This window comes from Halichoerus grypus, chromosome 2 (genome assembly GCF_964656455.1).
Source record: "Halichoerus grypus chromosome 2, mHalGry1.hap1.1, whole genome shotgun sequence".
Classification (NCBI taxonomy): domain Eukaryota; kingdom Metazoa; phylum Chordata; class Mammalia; order Carnivora; family Phocidae; genus Halichoerus; species Halichoerus grypus.
In genome coordinates, this window is record NC_135713.1 from 198496565 (window position 1) to 198512980 (window position 16416).

The 16416-nt window shown below is 38.3% G+C and overlaps 1 protein-coding gene across 9 annotated transcripts in view; it reads right to left on the reverse strand.

The window, feature by feature from the left end:
- LOC118525087 (ATP-binding cassette sub-family A member 9) overlaps positions 1 to 8447 on the reverse strand; it is a 59861-nt gene extending 51414 nt beyond the window's left edge. The window contains exons 1-4 of one of the 9 annotated variants that reach the window (XM_078066007.1): positions 7513 to 7771; positions 6445 to 6553; positions 2127 to 2228; positions 174 to 381 (exon numbers count right to left, since the gene is read on the reverse strand). In XM_078066007.1, coding sequence (XP_077922133.1) covers positions 174 to 381; positions 2127 to 2222 — 304 coding nt within the window. In that variant the 5' untranslated portion in view covers positions 2223 to 2228; positions 6445 to 6553; positions 7513 to 7771. Of the gene's footprint in view, positions 1 to 173; positions 382 to 2126; positions 2229 to 6444; positions 6554 to 7512 lie in introns of all 9 variants that reach the window. The other 8 variants (XM_078066005.1, XM_078066003.1, XR_013445174.1 and 5 more) reach the window with 8 other exon arrangements.
- Positions 8448 to 16416: the final 7969 nt, after the last annotated feature.

Consider the following 16416-nt stretch of genomic DNA (forward strand, 5'->3'; position numbering starts at 1 on the left):
ATTTAAAAACCATACTGTCAGCACTGTGCAATATTTCCAGAATCTTCTCACTAGCATACATTTGAATAATGTTTCATTTTGATACGGGCTATAATGAAGATAATAGGAAATCCTAAAATAAATTTGTATGTTTTGCATATCAGGAAAACACCCAGAACTGCCAGAGAACATACCTTTCATGAATGGGGCTGAAGCCACTTTGTTCATGATCTCCTGGGTTGTTTTGGATTCAGGTGCAAATGCAATCACATAATTAGAATCATTAAAATTATCTACACGTCCCAGATTCATAGCAGGCAATTGAGGGAAGTCATTAACTTGATGTAAATTGGAGGAAAGTCGGTATGCAAACAATACTAGAAGAAATGAGAAAAACCATTCCTACACAGCAATGAGAGAAAAATGAAGCAGATCAATAGGTGCTCATCCACAGATAAATCATCCACAAACAACTTCAAACACGTACTTTTGTTATGTAGCATGGACCATTTTTTCCTCTCTCCCAGTTTCCCAGTGTTTCCATTTTCTTTTGTCTTTTGATTAGCATATTTTGAAATATATGCATCATCCATCAAGAGAGAGTTGTGGCATTGATTCCAATTATGATTGAGAGTCTAAGTTTATCATACTTTAATGTGAGTGTTAGAGGCTAGATTGCTTCAGGAATGGCCCAGTGGTTTACAGTCATGCTTGCACCTGAGTGTCGATGATAGAGAAATGTTAGGTGTCATGAAATTGGTTTCCAGCTCTCATCAACAGGAGCAAGGTCCTACTTTTATCTGCTGCTGCTGTATGAGGAAGAAGATCATCCCAAAATACTGCTCATAAAAAGAATTTAAAAAAATCTTTGTCATTGTGACGACATTCCGAAATTGGAAATGCAACAGAATGCATTTGAAATCTGGTATTAAGAAGAGACCCTATTACACACTTTCGATTCTAAACACCGGGTCTTTAAAAGAGGTATATATCTTATTTACCATCTGATCTTGTTTTAGTATGTGTGTTGCTCTATATCGAGATAGATCAATTGACAGATGTGATGCTTATATTAAAAACAGTTAAAAGGTTGCAAGTAACACATCTATGTAGGGTAGAATCCAACTTTTATATTTATACTTATATAATCTTTACTCCATGCTGGGATTTTTGTATGCTTTATTTACTGTCAATCCAAGAATTCAATACCTATTTGTTAAAACAACACAGACACACACACACAGTGTTCATAAAATGAAATATTAATATACTAACCCTTGAACGATGGGTATTTTATACGTGATTTTAACTTTTTTAATGTATTTTTCTCAATTTACTTAATTTTCTACACAAAGTACATCTGCTCATTCTTATTAGGAGAAACCAAGTATTGTCTTAATAGAAGCAAAAATTCAAAATGCCATTTTCTTTTTCTGCTTATATACCCATTATTTTTTCAAATTGACATTGTATCCTTAGTACAAGTGTGCAGAAGTGCTACAATTTGTCTTTTGAAGTTTTTTTTTTTAATTTTTGATTACTTGCTGGATTAATTCTGGGTTAAATTTGCTTCTTTCTTTGACTTTGACCCTGAACTTTTGTACCTATTCCTTCCTGAGTTTCTTTAAAAAAAAAAAAAAAAAAAGATTTTATTTATTTATTTGACAGAGAGAGACACAGTGAGAGAGAGAACACAAGCAGGGTGAGTGGGGGAGGGAGAAGCAGGCTCCCTGCTGAGCAGGGAGCCCGATGTGGGGCTCGATCCCAGAACCCTGGGATCATGACCTGAGCCGAAGGCAGACGCTTAACGGCTGAGCCACCCAGGCGCCCCCCTTCATGAGTTTCAAATGAGTTCAGATTTTAAGAATTACTATCTCTGCAATAAAAAGCATGGCTTTATTTTTCAGAGAGCTTCTGAATATCAATTACTTAAAGAATGCCTCTAGTCAGACATAAAATAATAATATATTTAAAGGACTTTCATTTAAGTTGTAGCAAAGTCCAGAATTTGGAAAATTTTCCAGGCTGTTAGTTAACAATAGAACATATATATGAAACATTAAATAATGAAGATAAACTGTTTGCAGTGTCCCCCAAAAAACATTTTCCTCTTCTAAATATGAGAAGACATAGGCTCTGAGCCATACCAACAAGGTCTCTCTCTTCATCCTCCATTTCTTCAGAAAGTTCTTGCAGAGGAGAGCCCACGTTTGCTGACCCACACTTATGTGCCTCTTGCTCATTCTGACCTGTTTATTTTAAAATAAAGAAGTAAAGGAAGTAAATGTGAAGGTCTGAAATAGGAAACATTGTGCAATCAAACCAAAAAGAAACATTGTAACAGCTATTTCCAATTGCATGTGTAGGAAAAGGAGCCAGAAGGCTAAAAACATATGAAGGGAAGTTCAAGTTAACTAACAAAATCAATTAGTTTAATCCTCATAATAAACCTTTGGGATAGATCCTATTATTCTCCCCATTTAAAAGATGAGGGATATGGACACATAGAGGCTGAGTGACTTGCCAAACACAGCTAATGGTGGCAGAATCAGATCTTTAACTTAGATGACCAAGTTCTAGAGACCTCACTTTTAACCACTATGCCAATGCTGTTTTCAAAATTTGTCCAAGGATTGCGCGGATCAATCCTCCATTTTGTGCAAGATCAGAGATTCTACCAGCATCCAGACAGGGGGTGAGGAGCTCAAGGAGGGATGCACTCAGACTACTTAGCCATGGGCTTTGGTCTGTCCAGTCATTATCAGGAGCCCCCAAATGCTGGAACATAAGGAAAGATTGATTACTCTCAAGAGGCAGAGAAAATATATGACCTTTCAAAAGAAACTTTATTACAATAAACAGAAGAAAAGTTTTCAAGTCTTCCATTTAATGACTATAATAAAATTCAAGAAGAAAGGTAAGAAGAAATGAAAAGCAAATTACATACTTAAAAGTCCCGTTGAAGTCAGTAAAGAACATAAGATCTATGATATGGAGAAAAATTTCATAATCTTGCCAAATTTTCAAAGAAAATTAAAACTCATTTAAAAATGATGAGAGAGATAAAAAATACATGAAGTAGAAAGAAAAAAAGTAGGATCAAAAGGAAAGTATTTGGTAAAGAGATACCCCAAAAGAAGAAAAAACAGTTGGGAGAAAAATATACTGAAGAAAGTATATTGTAAAAAGCCCAATGGAAATTAATTTTTCAAGGTAGTTAGAAGACATGTATATTTCCCAAAAAGGCTCTCCAAGTACCAAATACAATGACAAAAAAGAACGGTATGTTTAAAATTAAAGGATAGAGGGAAAAGTTAGAATTAAGTTGCCAGGGTAGAGGTGGGGTCGTTCAGAAAGGAATGAGAAAACAGTTTATAATGGAACAAAAATCAGCCTGATATCTTCAAAGTGGAAGTGAAAAAGTGATTTGCCCATTTTCCTTTGAAAAATCTACCCAAAGGGACAAATACAAAGAACACTGAAGAAATATCTATTTGCAATAAAACTAGAATATAATTTAACCCCAAACCACAGATACTCCCCCACGAAATGTCAGTTAAATTATTAAGTTTTGCCTCAAGTTAAGGAATATACACAAAAAAGTTTGACTCTCCTGACCAAAATGTGCATATTAATCAAAGATTGAGAAAATTAACTGAATCTAAAATTATGAAGAAATCCCTGAAAACCACACAATATTCTCTCACTTGAAAGGACCTGCAGGGCTAATGGTCATGGCAGAAGCTTGGCATCTGGTTCCACCTCATGGAGTATCAGGGAGGTGATGAGAATGTGCATGAATACAATATCGTTGTTTTGTTCAAGTCCACAGCTGAGATATAGAAGAATGTGGAATATCTTTACACCAACGGTAAGAAACAACAGTAATCCAGACAAAATTAAAACCATATTTCCCATAGCACGAACAAAAAGCAATAGATGCAAGGAGACCTGATGAACTGAATTCTCAAGAAAGACAAGCCCATGATGGGTGCAAAGAGAGCACCCTTGTAGCTTCCATATCTGGGGCAAGCACCTCTTCTGGGTGTGGGCAGAGAGACAAGGTGCATCCACTGGAAAGGGTATTTGCAAAGATGAGGAGGGGAAAAAAAACAAACCTTAGGTGATGTATGGGTGGGATGCAAGAAGTAGAATCGAAAAGACTCTAAAATGCCAAGAATAAAAAACAGCCTACCCAATTTTTTCTTCACTCTACAGCCATGTTTGATTTTCTCACAAAAACTGAAAGAGGTGAAAAATGTCCTGAAAAATAGAAAGAACCTTTGAAGTTCTGTGCCTTCTCAAGCTGTTTAGATTCTGAGACCTTGCCAGAGTTGGACCCAGTGGTGTGAAGGTGCTCTTTGTTGGAAAAGTATGAGCAGAAAAATATAGTTATTGTGATAAGGTCTGTTGGGTAAAGAGGTATGTGTGGTGTCATTACAGACAAAGTTGATTCTTGCAAAATCGCAGGTCCCATTTTATTGCCAGTAGAAAAGAGCACCTAAAATAATTTTCAGATTCATGATGTCTGTTACTCCTGCATGCATATGAGTGGATAGGTGGGAGGTAGAAATAGGGAGAAAGGGAACGAACTCATGAATCAGGTAAATTTGCATTTGGAGTTCCTTGAACTGGAACCTCATTCTAATAGTATATTATTGGAGGCAATTTAGGCCTGATGATTTTCAGGTACCATGTTGCTCTGCTGTTCTCAGCGGAACAGTCATCCATTGCCTCCTACTTATGGGCTCAACCTTGGCCTTGGGGGTAATCCATGTAAGGGCTTAAGCTCACAGGGAGAGAGCGCTAGCCTTTAGGCTTACACACAGGTCTACCAGGCAGCCAGACTGTCAGTTTCCAATAAGTAGGCCCCGTCATCAGCAACTCTTTATAGAATTGTTTGCAGAGGACATTATATACAGAGAACCTATATAACAACAACAATTCAGGACTTAGCTGTCTAACAGCCATCAGATGGTCTCTTTCAAACCTAGTGAAGGCAGCAGATTCCAGATATAACCTTCAGTCTGGTAGTGGTAGCATGATGTAATTATTTATATGGTCATCTTAGTGCAGTCCAAGAATTACTAGTGTATCTCCCAGAATGAGTTTCATAATTGAATTGCAAGAAGTCTATCTCATGGGGCGCCTGGGTGGCTCAGTCGTGAAGCATCTGCCTTCAGCTCAGGTCATGATCTCAGGGTCCTGGGATCAAGCCCCACATCGGGCTCCCTGCTTGGCGGGAAGCCTGCTTCTCCCTCTCCCACTCCCCCTGCTTGTGTTCCCTCTCTCGCTGTGTTTCTTTCTGTCAAATAAATAAAATATTAAAAAAAAAAAAAAAGAAGTCTATCTCATTATTTTCCCATCAGGAAGAAAAACAAAATTACTCTGAGACTTGTAAAACATAAATGCCCATGAATTATCTTAGTTGATAAGGAAAACATAAGGTGTAATCTTAATGAACAGAACCCAACATTGTAGGAGGGGAATTGGTCCAGGAAATGTTCTAAGCGTAATGGCTTAAGCTTTGGCACAAAGCTTGGAGCACAAGTCAATAAGACCTGGGCTTTGGGGGTCATTGTGTCTTCCTTTGGTGCCATTTTGAAGAGGGTTGCAAACTATAGAATTGCTATTGTCTCTTCCATCATATTACTAATAAGGTTGTTTCTGGCTACTAGATACATGACCTAATGCTGGTCTTATCCATGGGGCGAGAGCAAAGCCACGAATATGCTGGTCCCTACTGGTATTCAGGAGGCAGCTCAAATGGGAAGGTCACCAACTCAAGGCAGAGATAAAACCTAATCATTGTGTCTTGCAGGGAATATTGTGCATCTGCCATTTCAGTCTGAAAAGCAAGGAATAATTGAAGAGGAATAAGGCAGACAGAAGAATGGTCCCGTTCTAAGCCTGGAACTTGTGAATATATTACATTACATGACGAAGGAGAATTAAGGGAACAGATGGGAGTAAGTTTGCTAATCAACCGACTCTAAGTCAGGGAGATAATCCTGGGTTATCTAGGGGGACCCAATGTAATCACAAGAGTCCTGAAAAGTGGAAAAGAGAAGTAAAAAAGGCAGTCAGTGCAAGGTGCTGTTAAAAGGGTCAACCCGTTGCTGGCTTTGAAGATGGAGGAAGGCGGGCATAAGCTGAGGAAGACGGACAGCCTCTGGAAACGCTAGAAGGCAAGAAAACAGAACTCTCCCCCGCATCCTCCAGAAATGAATCCAAGGTGCACTGCCAGCACCTTGATTTTCGTCCGGTGAGACTCACGTCACACTTCTCACCTCCCAAACTGTAAGATGATAAATCTGTTTTGTTTTCAGCCATGAAGTTCACAGTCATCTGTTACAGCCGCAACAGAAAATTAACACAAGGAGCACAAAAGAAAGCGTGAAGACTGAGAATAAGACAAGGACGAGGGCTTTAGGATGTACAGAGTTGCATTTATGAGGTACCCACCTGTGGAACAAAAATTGTCCAGAACTGAACAAAGGGATTCAGAAGCTATGCGGCTGAGCTCCTGACCATAGTGCCATCCGAGCAGGCTGTGACGGCCTGGAGACCCCACCTCAAACAAAACCACGACATTACCAATTAAGAAATCAGTGCCCTGCTAAAACATGGTATCTGAGAGAGTTAAATATGTCGCCTACGTGCCTACTCTCCTTTCTTTCTGTGGAGGAATGCATGTGCTAGAAAGTATTATTGATGACTACAGAAGAATTAACATGATCTGTCACGATTGTGGTTATTTATTTCTGTTAAGACTGATTTTTTTTTTCCCCACTACACATCCTGATGTAAATGTCAGGGAGAAAAATTACTATTCACCAGAGGAGCACAAAACATCTAACTAGCTTAAATTGCTCTGAATAGGAAGTCGTGTGATCTAGAAATAAAAATGTGGCTATAAAAAGCCAGTCACTCCCCGCCAGATAGAATTCCTTGTATTCAGAAAATAAACACATTGCACAACAAATTAGATCAAGATTCCTATAAATGTAGTATGATAAATAAGGTCAATAAATATTGCCCTAAGTTTTCTTGATGAAAATGTTCTCAAGCCAGTTAAAACAATACAAAACTCGGAAAATCATGTGTCTCCCACTCACCCTCCCCCAGTGCTTACAAGTCCTCTAGCAGTAAAAGTGAAAACAAACAAAAAAGAATAACTAATTCTATTCACTTGGGAAACAGCCCATCATACTTGCAAAGAGGCAACATAAAGTTATATTCTTTTCAATTCACCCAATACCCTTTTAGATAATATATGCTATTTATCCAAACATACTTTAGTCCTGGGGTGAAAATGAAAAACAAAAACAAAAACAAAAACAGAAACCCACTTAGTTCTCCAACTGGTTTTTTAGCCATACAATATAAAATACTCAGATGATTTGGAAAATCAAAACAACTAATAATTTACTGCATTTACTAGTTCCCATCCAAATGTTTGGCATTCCCTATTTGAAGTTGTAAGTTATAGTTTTATATACAAAACAACCACAATTTTAGAGATTAACTTACTCTCAGGAAAGCTGGAGCAAGAATCTAGAAACAGTTCATCCACAGGTCTCTGCATGTCCTGGAGAAGAATTCACATTCCTTTTGGGTCACTACTACATCATGCTTTTAATTTCATGTTTATTGTGAATAGTTCCGTTTTAGAATGATTTCCGAAAAGGATTATGGTCTTAATTCAGCCAGGCTGCCAAAAACTCTCGGCTCATACCACATGGTGACTTCTTTGCTGTTTTCCATTTCTTTGTCTCCCCGCCAGCAACTCAGCAGGGAGTTTGTAGCTGCAGATGGCTGGCTGGACGTATCAAAACATTAGGAGCTATCAAACTAAAGAGAATCTAGTCTTTCTCAATTAGCTTTTTCATACAAGTCCCTAATGGGAGAGTTGGCCCCCGGGACAGTCTTTTTAAGGAAACATAAGTAAAGAGACAGTTCAGAGAAAAGCAGGGCGGAGAGAGGTAGAAAAAGAAAATATTTCTCAAAAAATGATAGCTATAAATATAAATCAGGTCAGAAAGTAACTCAAAACCCTCCAGTTGAGTTCTTAAAAACTAGGTATAGAAATATGGCACTGAAGCCATGTAATTTTTTCAGGGTAAAACCATGAACTCCGACTTTTTATCTGCATTTCAGTTGCATTGCATCCAAGCTAACTGCAGCATTTCTCTTGGAGTGCAAAGCAGGAGAATCCTTTGAGCAACATCATGTAAAATCACCTGCATTCCCAAGATCTACCGGCTTGTTCTTTCTGTAGCAAATCCCAGCAAACAAACCACTTTCTCTATAACCAACTGCTGGCTTTGAGTCTGTCCAGTTTTCCATATTTTTCAAGACACATTTTTTAAGAGGTAAGAGCTACCATTCTATCTTCTTTGAGCATTTCGTTTAAGTTGAAGACAAGGCAATTCCAAAACTTCTTGTAATTCATGGAGCTTGTTTTTGGCTGAAGAAGAAAAGTGAGAAAGGACCACTCTCTTTCTGCTCGCTGTCAGTAAGTCCGCTCCGTGCTTCTGCACTGTGATTTGCTTTCTGAATACACAACTGAAGGAGAAACTATGTGCTGTGCGTGCAATTCTTAAACCGAACGGACTCATCTGTGTCCCATTGTCTATGATAATCACATGAAATCTTCCTCACCTACTTCCCATCCCTCACGTTTATTCAATCATGTGTGCTCTTTTGCTAATTGTGAGTTCAGAAATTGCTCAGCAAGCAAAACAGAGGCAGATCAAACGCATTAATGCCCGAGACTGTCAGACTTAAAAAAACAAAAAAAAACTTCTGAGTGTTTCTGCATGTCTGCTGTCTTCTGCAGAAGATACAAAATTATCACATTTAATAACATCGCCAGTATTTTGTAAACAGAGACTGTAATTGAGGAAATGCTTTTCAGTAACTTTTTTCCTAGAAGAATTTTGAATCAAGGATGGAGCTTATACCTTCTGGCGCTAGTTGGCTTTTGGACCCTATTTTCTCTCTCTCTTTTTTTATCACTGAAGTAGAGTTGACACACAATGTTGCATCAGATTCAGGTGTACAATCTGCTGATTCAACAAGTCTATGTGTTAGGCTATGCTCACTATAAGGGTAGCTACCATCTGTCCATACAATGCTATTACAATACCACTGACTATTTTTCCCTAAGCTGTGCCTTTCATCCGCACAACTTACTCATTCCATAACTGGAAGCCTGTCCTTCCCACTCCCCTTTAGACACCATTCTTTTCCTTCAAAATGTCGGCTTCTTCCTTCTCATGTGCCACGTTGTAATCTCCTTACCACTGTAACAGAGCGACGGCACTCTCATTAATCTTCTTTTCAACATTTCTTCGATGAAGCCGTATGTCTTCACTCTTCTAAATAAGCTTTAGAATCTGCTTGCCGATTAAAAAAAAAAAAAATCATCCTGTTGGGATTTTAAAAATGGAATAGCACTGATTTTATGCAGAAGATAATTACTTAGCAACCACATAATGCACTTACGATGTGCAGGGCATGCTTAAATATTAGCACATTTAATCCACATAATAATCTGATTGGGTAGGCGCTGTTATAATCACCCCCACTTTACAGATGAGAAAAATGAAGCCCAGAGAGTTTGCCCAAATTCACACAGCTGGTGAGTAGCAGATCTTGGGTAAAATACTCAGACCCTCTCCAGTCTGTAGCTTAAGTAACAAATGCTATGATGTCTCATTTGTGTGTGTCTCTGTTCACTCAGTGATTCTCGCTTTAGGTACACACATTTTACAAATTTGCCTTGCCTTTGTCTTCATATATTCTGCAACAATATTCTCCAGGGCCGGAAGCCTTATAGATTTCATGTGGTGTGAAACAGTCCTTTGAATTCTTTCCCGGTTGCTTCTACAGGGTACTTAGCTCCGTAGACCCTCAGTGCTGTCTGCAAAAGCAGAAAGACATCCGATTTGCAAAGAAAGAAGAGTGGAGCCACCCAGCAGTGAGAGAGAGAGACTGAGAACATCTGGTGTTTCCCAAGAACTTTGCTGTTCTTGCTTTTTGTCCTTCCTCAGACCCAGCTGTGTGGCTGCAATTGGGTTTTGGCAAATGCTCTCCCAAAATTTGTTTGTTTTTCTTTAAATATAAGAAACAAATTCTACTTGGTCCTGTTTTGTGCTCTCTCGCTGTCTTCTTGCATTGAAACATCCTTTGTATGATATATTCCTGCCCTCGATTTTTATTTGCATTTGCATTTCTCAGATATATTTTTACCTACCTCTGTCATCTGCCTACAGGATGTCTCTTGAAGAAGTATAACTTCATTTTTCTTTTCACCTAGTCTATAAATCTTCTCCTTTCTGTGAGAGATCTAAGTCACTGGAATAACCAACTCATTTTGTCCGGTCATCTCATTATACAGTATCCAAATTAAGCTTTCCTGTGGTTTCCCCATTTTTCCATTTCTACACTGATCATGTTTTTTTCTCTGTTCCTTATTTAGGTTCCCCTTGTCCTTTTCTCCTCTCCTGTGGAAAGCCCATGGGTGAGAACTTTCTAGTCTTTCATTCTACTAGTGATCATCCTCACATGTTGACAAACATACTTGAACCTGCCTTACTCTGGCAAGGGAAAAAAATTAGCCTAAGTCTCTTTCCCCTATGACCTGCTTATTTCCGAGTCCATATCCCATCCTATATGGGACAAGTCTGCCAGCATATTTGGCCTCGAAGCCCGAGCTCTACTCCTTACTAGTGATGCAATGCTGGGCAAGTGACTCACCTGGGAGCCTCAGTTTCCTCACCTGTAAGATACCAAGGATATAGTACTATGCAACAGGGTCTTTTAGGATTTGAAAATTTAGAATTTGGGGGTAGGATTAAAGGAAACAGCACATGTAAAGTATTTAGCATGGTACTGTGGTAGCGATTACACTTTCCGCAGCCTTGGCAAAACTGAAAATTATAGTTTTTTTTTAATTAAAGTATAATTAACATTCAGTATAATATTAGTTTCAGGTGTACACTATAATGATTCAATGGTTCTATCCATCACTCAGTGCTCATCACAGTAAATGTACTCCTAATCCCCTTTGTCTATTTCACCCATCCGACCCACCCACCTAGAAATTATAGGTATTTAAAAAAATTACTAATCTGATAAAAAAATATGACTTAACATACATTTCTTAGGTTACTTGTGATGTCAAGCATATTTTAATATAATTTCTGACCATTTGTAAATTGGCTAATAAATCTGTCTTTTCTTCTCGACCTATATTTCTGTCTACTCTATCATTCTGGATTTTTTGTTAATGCTTTTGTTTTTGACCACGACTGAAAATATCTTTATTTATTTAAAAATAATGTTATTGCCTTCTCACATCTGGTTTTGCTAATAAGCATGCTTATCTAACTCTGATTCTCATTAACTTAAGGTATTTCGTTGTTCTTGCTAGGTTATTTTAGGATTTTCTCGTTAGTCGCAAATGCATTAAATTTCATGAAAATGTGCTTAGGTGTAGGTTTTGGTTTTGGTTTTGGTTTTTGGTCCTGCATGGCAGTCTGTGGCCACTTGCAGTCAAAGAACTTGTTTGAAGTTCTTTGAAGAATAAAAAAAAAAAACACATTGTGTGTGTTTTTTTTAATTATTATGTTATGTTAATCACCATACATTACATCATTAGTTTTTGATGTAGTGTTCCATGTTCATTATTTGCGTATAACACCCAGTGCTCCATGCAGAATGTGCCCTCTTTAATACCCATCACCAGGCTAACCCATCCTCCTACCCCCCTCCCCTCAAAAAACCCACAAAAAACAAAAAAACAAAGAACTTATGTTTTTTGTTTTGTTTTGTTTTGAAGTCCCGGGAAATTCTCAGCTAATGTTTTGGTCCAATACTGCTTCCCTTTTAGTCTTTCTATTCTTTTTTCCTGGAAATTTATTAGATATTTGAGACTGATTGTCTTTGTTTTACCTTCTTCCTATCTACTGTCTTAAAACTGGAAAGTAATCCATTTTCACACCACATAAATCTCTCCAACGTACAATTTTTATTATGTCACTCTGATTGCTGCCTTCACTTTGTCCTGGCTTCTTTCCAAAAGTACACAAGGCTTTTATCATCTGGTCACCACTCCTCTCCAGCCTGCCTTTGCCTTAACCCTTCCTCCAACTCCAGACATACTTAGACATGATTTTTGAAATTATTTTACTTTATTTTATTTTGAGAGAGAGAGAGAGGGAGCGCGCGAGTTTGCAAGTGGAGGGGAGAAGTAGAGGGAGAGGGAGAGAGAATCTTAATCAGTCTCCATACCCAGCATGGAGCCCAATGCGGGGCTCGATCTCACAACCCTGAAATCAGGACCTGAACTGAAACCAAGAGTCGGACGCTTAACAAACCACGCCACCCAAGCACCCCTAATTTTTTTTTAAACCAATGCATCATATTCTCATTTACCTCTGTTTGCTCTCCTGGAATTTACCCTTCCTCTGAACTAGCCTTCCCATAATGACCTTATAAATGATCATTGGAAGACCTAGTAGTTGTAAGTAATAATTAATAACTATCCTCCTAATTCTTACTTGTCCTTCAGGTCTTGGGTCTGACTTCTCCTCCCAGAGGAGCCTTCCTGGGCCTCGTACCATGTGAGTTAGATGCCCCTCTCAGGTGCTCCCAAGGCACCATGTACTGTTATGGTAGTATGTACTTCACCATACTTTAATCATGCTCATCTCTCCCACCATAGACTGTAAGCATCTGAGGAGTACCATAGAGTCTTCACTACGGTTCATATCACAGAGCCTAGGGCTTGAAAGTTGCCCAATACATGTATTTAAAGCTTTAGATGTATAGTGTTGATGTGAGATAGGGAAGCAAAAACAAAACTATGATGTTTTCTTTCTAGAAGCCTGGTTATGAAAGAGAGGCCATCGGTTGGGTGGGTCAAGGGTAGGTTTTTTGTTAAAAGATGATGTTTAGAAGGGAAAGTAAGAAAGGAAATGCCAAAAATCCAGGAGAAATCAAGTAACAGATGGAGCATTGATTTTTCTTGGTGGGAAGAGGAGAAGAACGGACTGGGTCAGAACCAGATGAGAGGAGAGTCTTCCACAGGAGAAGAGAGAGTTTCTTTGTCACAAGAAAAAAAGGAGGCAAAAGAGAGGGCTGAGTGAATTTTTAAATACAAAGAATTCACCCCATGAGAGTTATAGATTTTTTTTTTTCTTCTGTGAAATGGAAAGCAAATTCTAAGAACAGACCAACAGATGTGCTTGGCAACTGAGGATGGTGTTAGGAGCCTTGGAATAGAAGAATGGAAGTTTTCCTTAGACATGTTAGTAACCCTCAAGTCATGCTGAGAGCCCTGCAGAGGTTGGTAGGACTCCTTAAAACAGAAGGAAAATTTGTGAAGTTTGCTCTATATAACATATTTTCAAAAGTCGTTTATCGCTGATTAAAATCATTGGTGGAGGGGAGTCTGGGTGGCTCAGTCGTTAAGCGTCTGCCTTTGGCTCAGGTCATGATCCCAGGGTCCTGGGATCGAGCCTCACATTGGGCTCCTGGCTCAGTGGGGAGCCTGCTTCTCCCTCTCCCTCTGCCTCTCTCCCTGCTCATGCTCTCTCTCTGTATCTCTGTGTCTCAAATGAATAAATAAAATCTTTTAAAAAAATAATAAAATCATTGTATCAATAAAAGGATCAATGGCTACTGAAACTGATAAGTCATGAATTACCTAAAGACTTGAAAATGCTTAAAATGAGCAAGAAAGAAATAGCATAGTTAACAAACAAGATGAGCTACTTAAACTTAGGACATAAGCATCAGCACTAGCAGCTTGGTGAAAAAAACAGCAATATCAAAAGTAAATGTATCATTGAATTTTGTAACATTTTTGCTATTTCATTCTTTTTACAAAAGGTAATTTACTTATATTCACCAATTTTGAATTTATAAAGTCATCAGGTCTATACAAGTGTCTCCCTTCTTTTTACTTTACATAAGCCTGTTAAGCCTGGGCCTTTTTGAACATTATCACCAATTATAAGTACATCATTACAAGCTATAGATAGATTTGCAGAAGCTGCACACAGCTCATCGGGTTTGAAAGAACTAAGCAATACTGACATTGAATTTCTCCTTGACTTTTGTCGACAGTGGGGGAGTATCTCAGGGCAGTATGTGAAAAGGAGTTTGTTAGTAATGGTAGATGCTAATCTCAGTGCAGAAAACCTGCATGGAGCCTGGGGAATCCCAACTCCTTCTCTCTTATCAATTAGGAAATCCAAGCCGCAGTCCACAACATTTTTGACTACTAATCTTTCCTCTATGTATTTTTTAGGTATGTGATTAAATCCATATATCCAGAATTTTGCAGGAGCTTTTTTTCCTTCACAGAAATTATTTACTATTATATAAGAAGCTCAGATACTCAGCCTTTTTGTAAAAGATAGTCAGAACAAAATTAATTTGTTGAACAAAATCAAACAAAAACCTATTCTGTTACTGAAAAATATTGCTTATGATGTACAGTTATTACTCTTCTAAACCCACCCCTGGAGAACTTTTGCAAGTTTCCTGGTTCGCTTAGTGTAAAACTTAAAAAGCTGGAGGAAATGTTGGGCCAGTTACCTTTTAATTGACCACGTGGTGTAATTTTAAAAGACAGTCACAAGATTTTTACCAACTGCTGAACTATGCTATTGTGTTTGTTCCCTCAACAAAGACATAAAATGGATGAGTAAAATATAACAAAAATTCAAATCAAATTCAAACAAAAATAAATATCTGGATGCCAGAAATGAAACAGGAAAAAAAAAAAGCTAAAACAAGATTGCAATTTTAAGGCAATTAAGTTTCAGGTGGTTTGACAAAGGCTGATTGGCAAGGCAGCTAAAATATAATTCCTTTGTAAGGATAAAAGAATCACATCTTTAAACAAAATCTGGGATTGCTCTTTTATGAATATGTCTGAAAGAACTGATAGATACCCCTCAAGAAGAAAAAACATTAAAGCCAGAAGGAAGTAGTTGGTTGTTGAAAACTAATAAATATATTGATAAACTAAATAAATATTGATTGTGCAACATAATGGTGACAGTGATTAGTATGTGTTTGGGGTGGGAGGAAGATGTTAGTCACAATAGGGACTAAAATATCAGATAGCAATTATATGGGAGAAGAGGGAGAGATGATCAGAATTATGTTCCCTTGAAATCTTATTGTTCAGGATGAGGACAGAAATACTGATTAACTTTAAAAATGCGTTATCTAATATGGTAGCCACTAGCCCCAGGCGGGTATTCAAATTTAAATTTTAAGATTTAAACCAATAAGATTTAAAATTAGTTGCTTTACCTCTGACAGTCATCTTGCTTCTAACAATAAGAAAAAGCTAAAAGCAAACTGAAAATCAGTATGTTTCCTGGACCCATTAGAGATTGAGGCTTCAGAGCAAACCACAGCCTTGAGATCTGGAATCATAGGAGTCCAAAGGCATTGGGAGACCTACCACTTCTTATCATTCAGACGTGTCATGCTTTTATTTAGGTTCCCACTCAAATATGGCTTTCTTTTGAGGAGCTAGCAATACTCCCAGATGTGGAATTTGTATTCCCCAAATCCAAATAAAGCAATCAAATGCTGGGCTTCTTATTTGGTCCTAGAGGATAGGGAAAAACAGTCACTTGTGGAATATTCCAGGTGCCTCCTGCCCAGGTTATTCCTAAGAATGTTATCATTAGGGCAGGGCCTTGGACCTCTGTTGGATTTGTTAACCAGTCTTGGTTGGATCTGTGAGTCACCACTGCATTCAAAACCATCCCAAGCCTTCTCTTCAGTTTCCAATATTATCATGTCATCAATGTGGTGTATTATTACCTTGGAGACCTGTAGCAGGTCCAAATCCTTTCTGACCAAATCATGACAGTAAGCTGCTGAGTTTAGATGACCCGTGACCCCACAGTAACTGTGAACTCGGATCCTTCCCATGTGGACGTGAGCTATGGTTGGGTCTCTTCCAAGATTGAGATATAGAAGATAGCGTTTGGAAAAAAAAATCACTTGGTACCTGTTGTATTTTGTGGGTGCTTGAAACTGTGTCTGGAACTGCTGATGTATTGGACAGTACAGCTTTATTTAAGCCTCGGTGGTCCACTGTTAGTCTCCATGAGCTATAAGACTTTTCCACAGGCCACAGAGGGCTATGATACAGAGAATTTGTTGCTACCAGCGCTCCAGCTTCTAACTTGTCATTAATTAAAGAGGTAATCTCTCTGCCCACCAGGTACTCTGCATTGTTTTAAATTAACCACCTGTGTAAGTTTGAGAAATTCTAGTGGTTCCCACTGAGCATGTCTAATTAAGACTGGCCTGAGGGCGGACTGTCATGCCTTCTATTTACAATATTATGTAGGGGAAGTAATTGCTAGTTGGACATAATATCCACCCAAATAA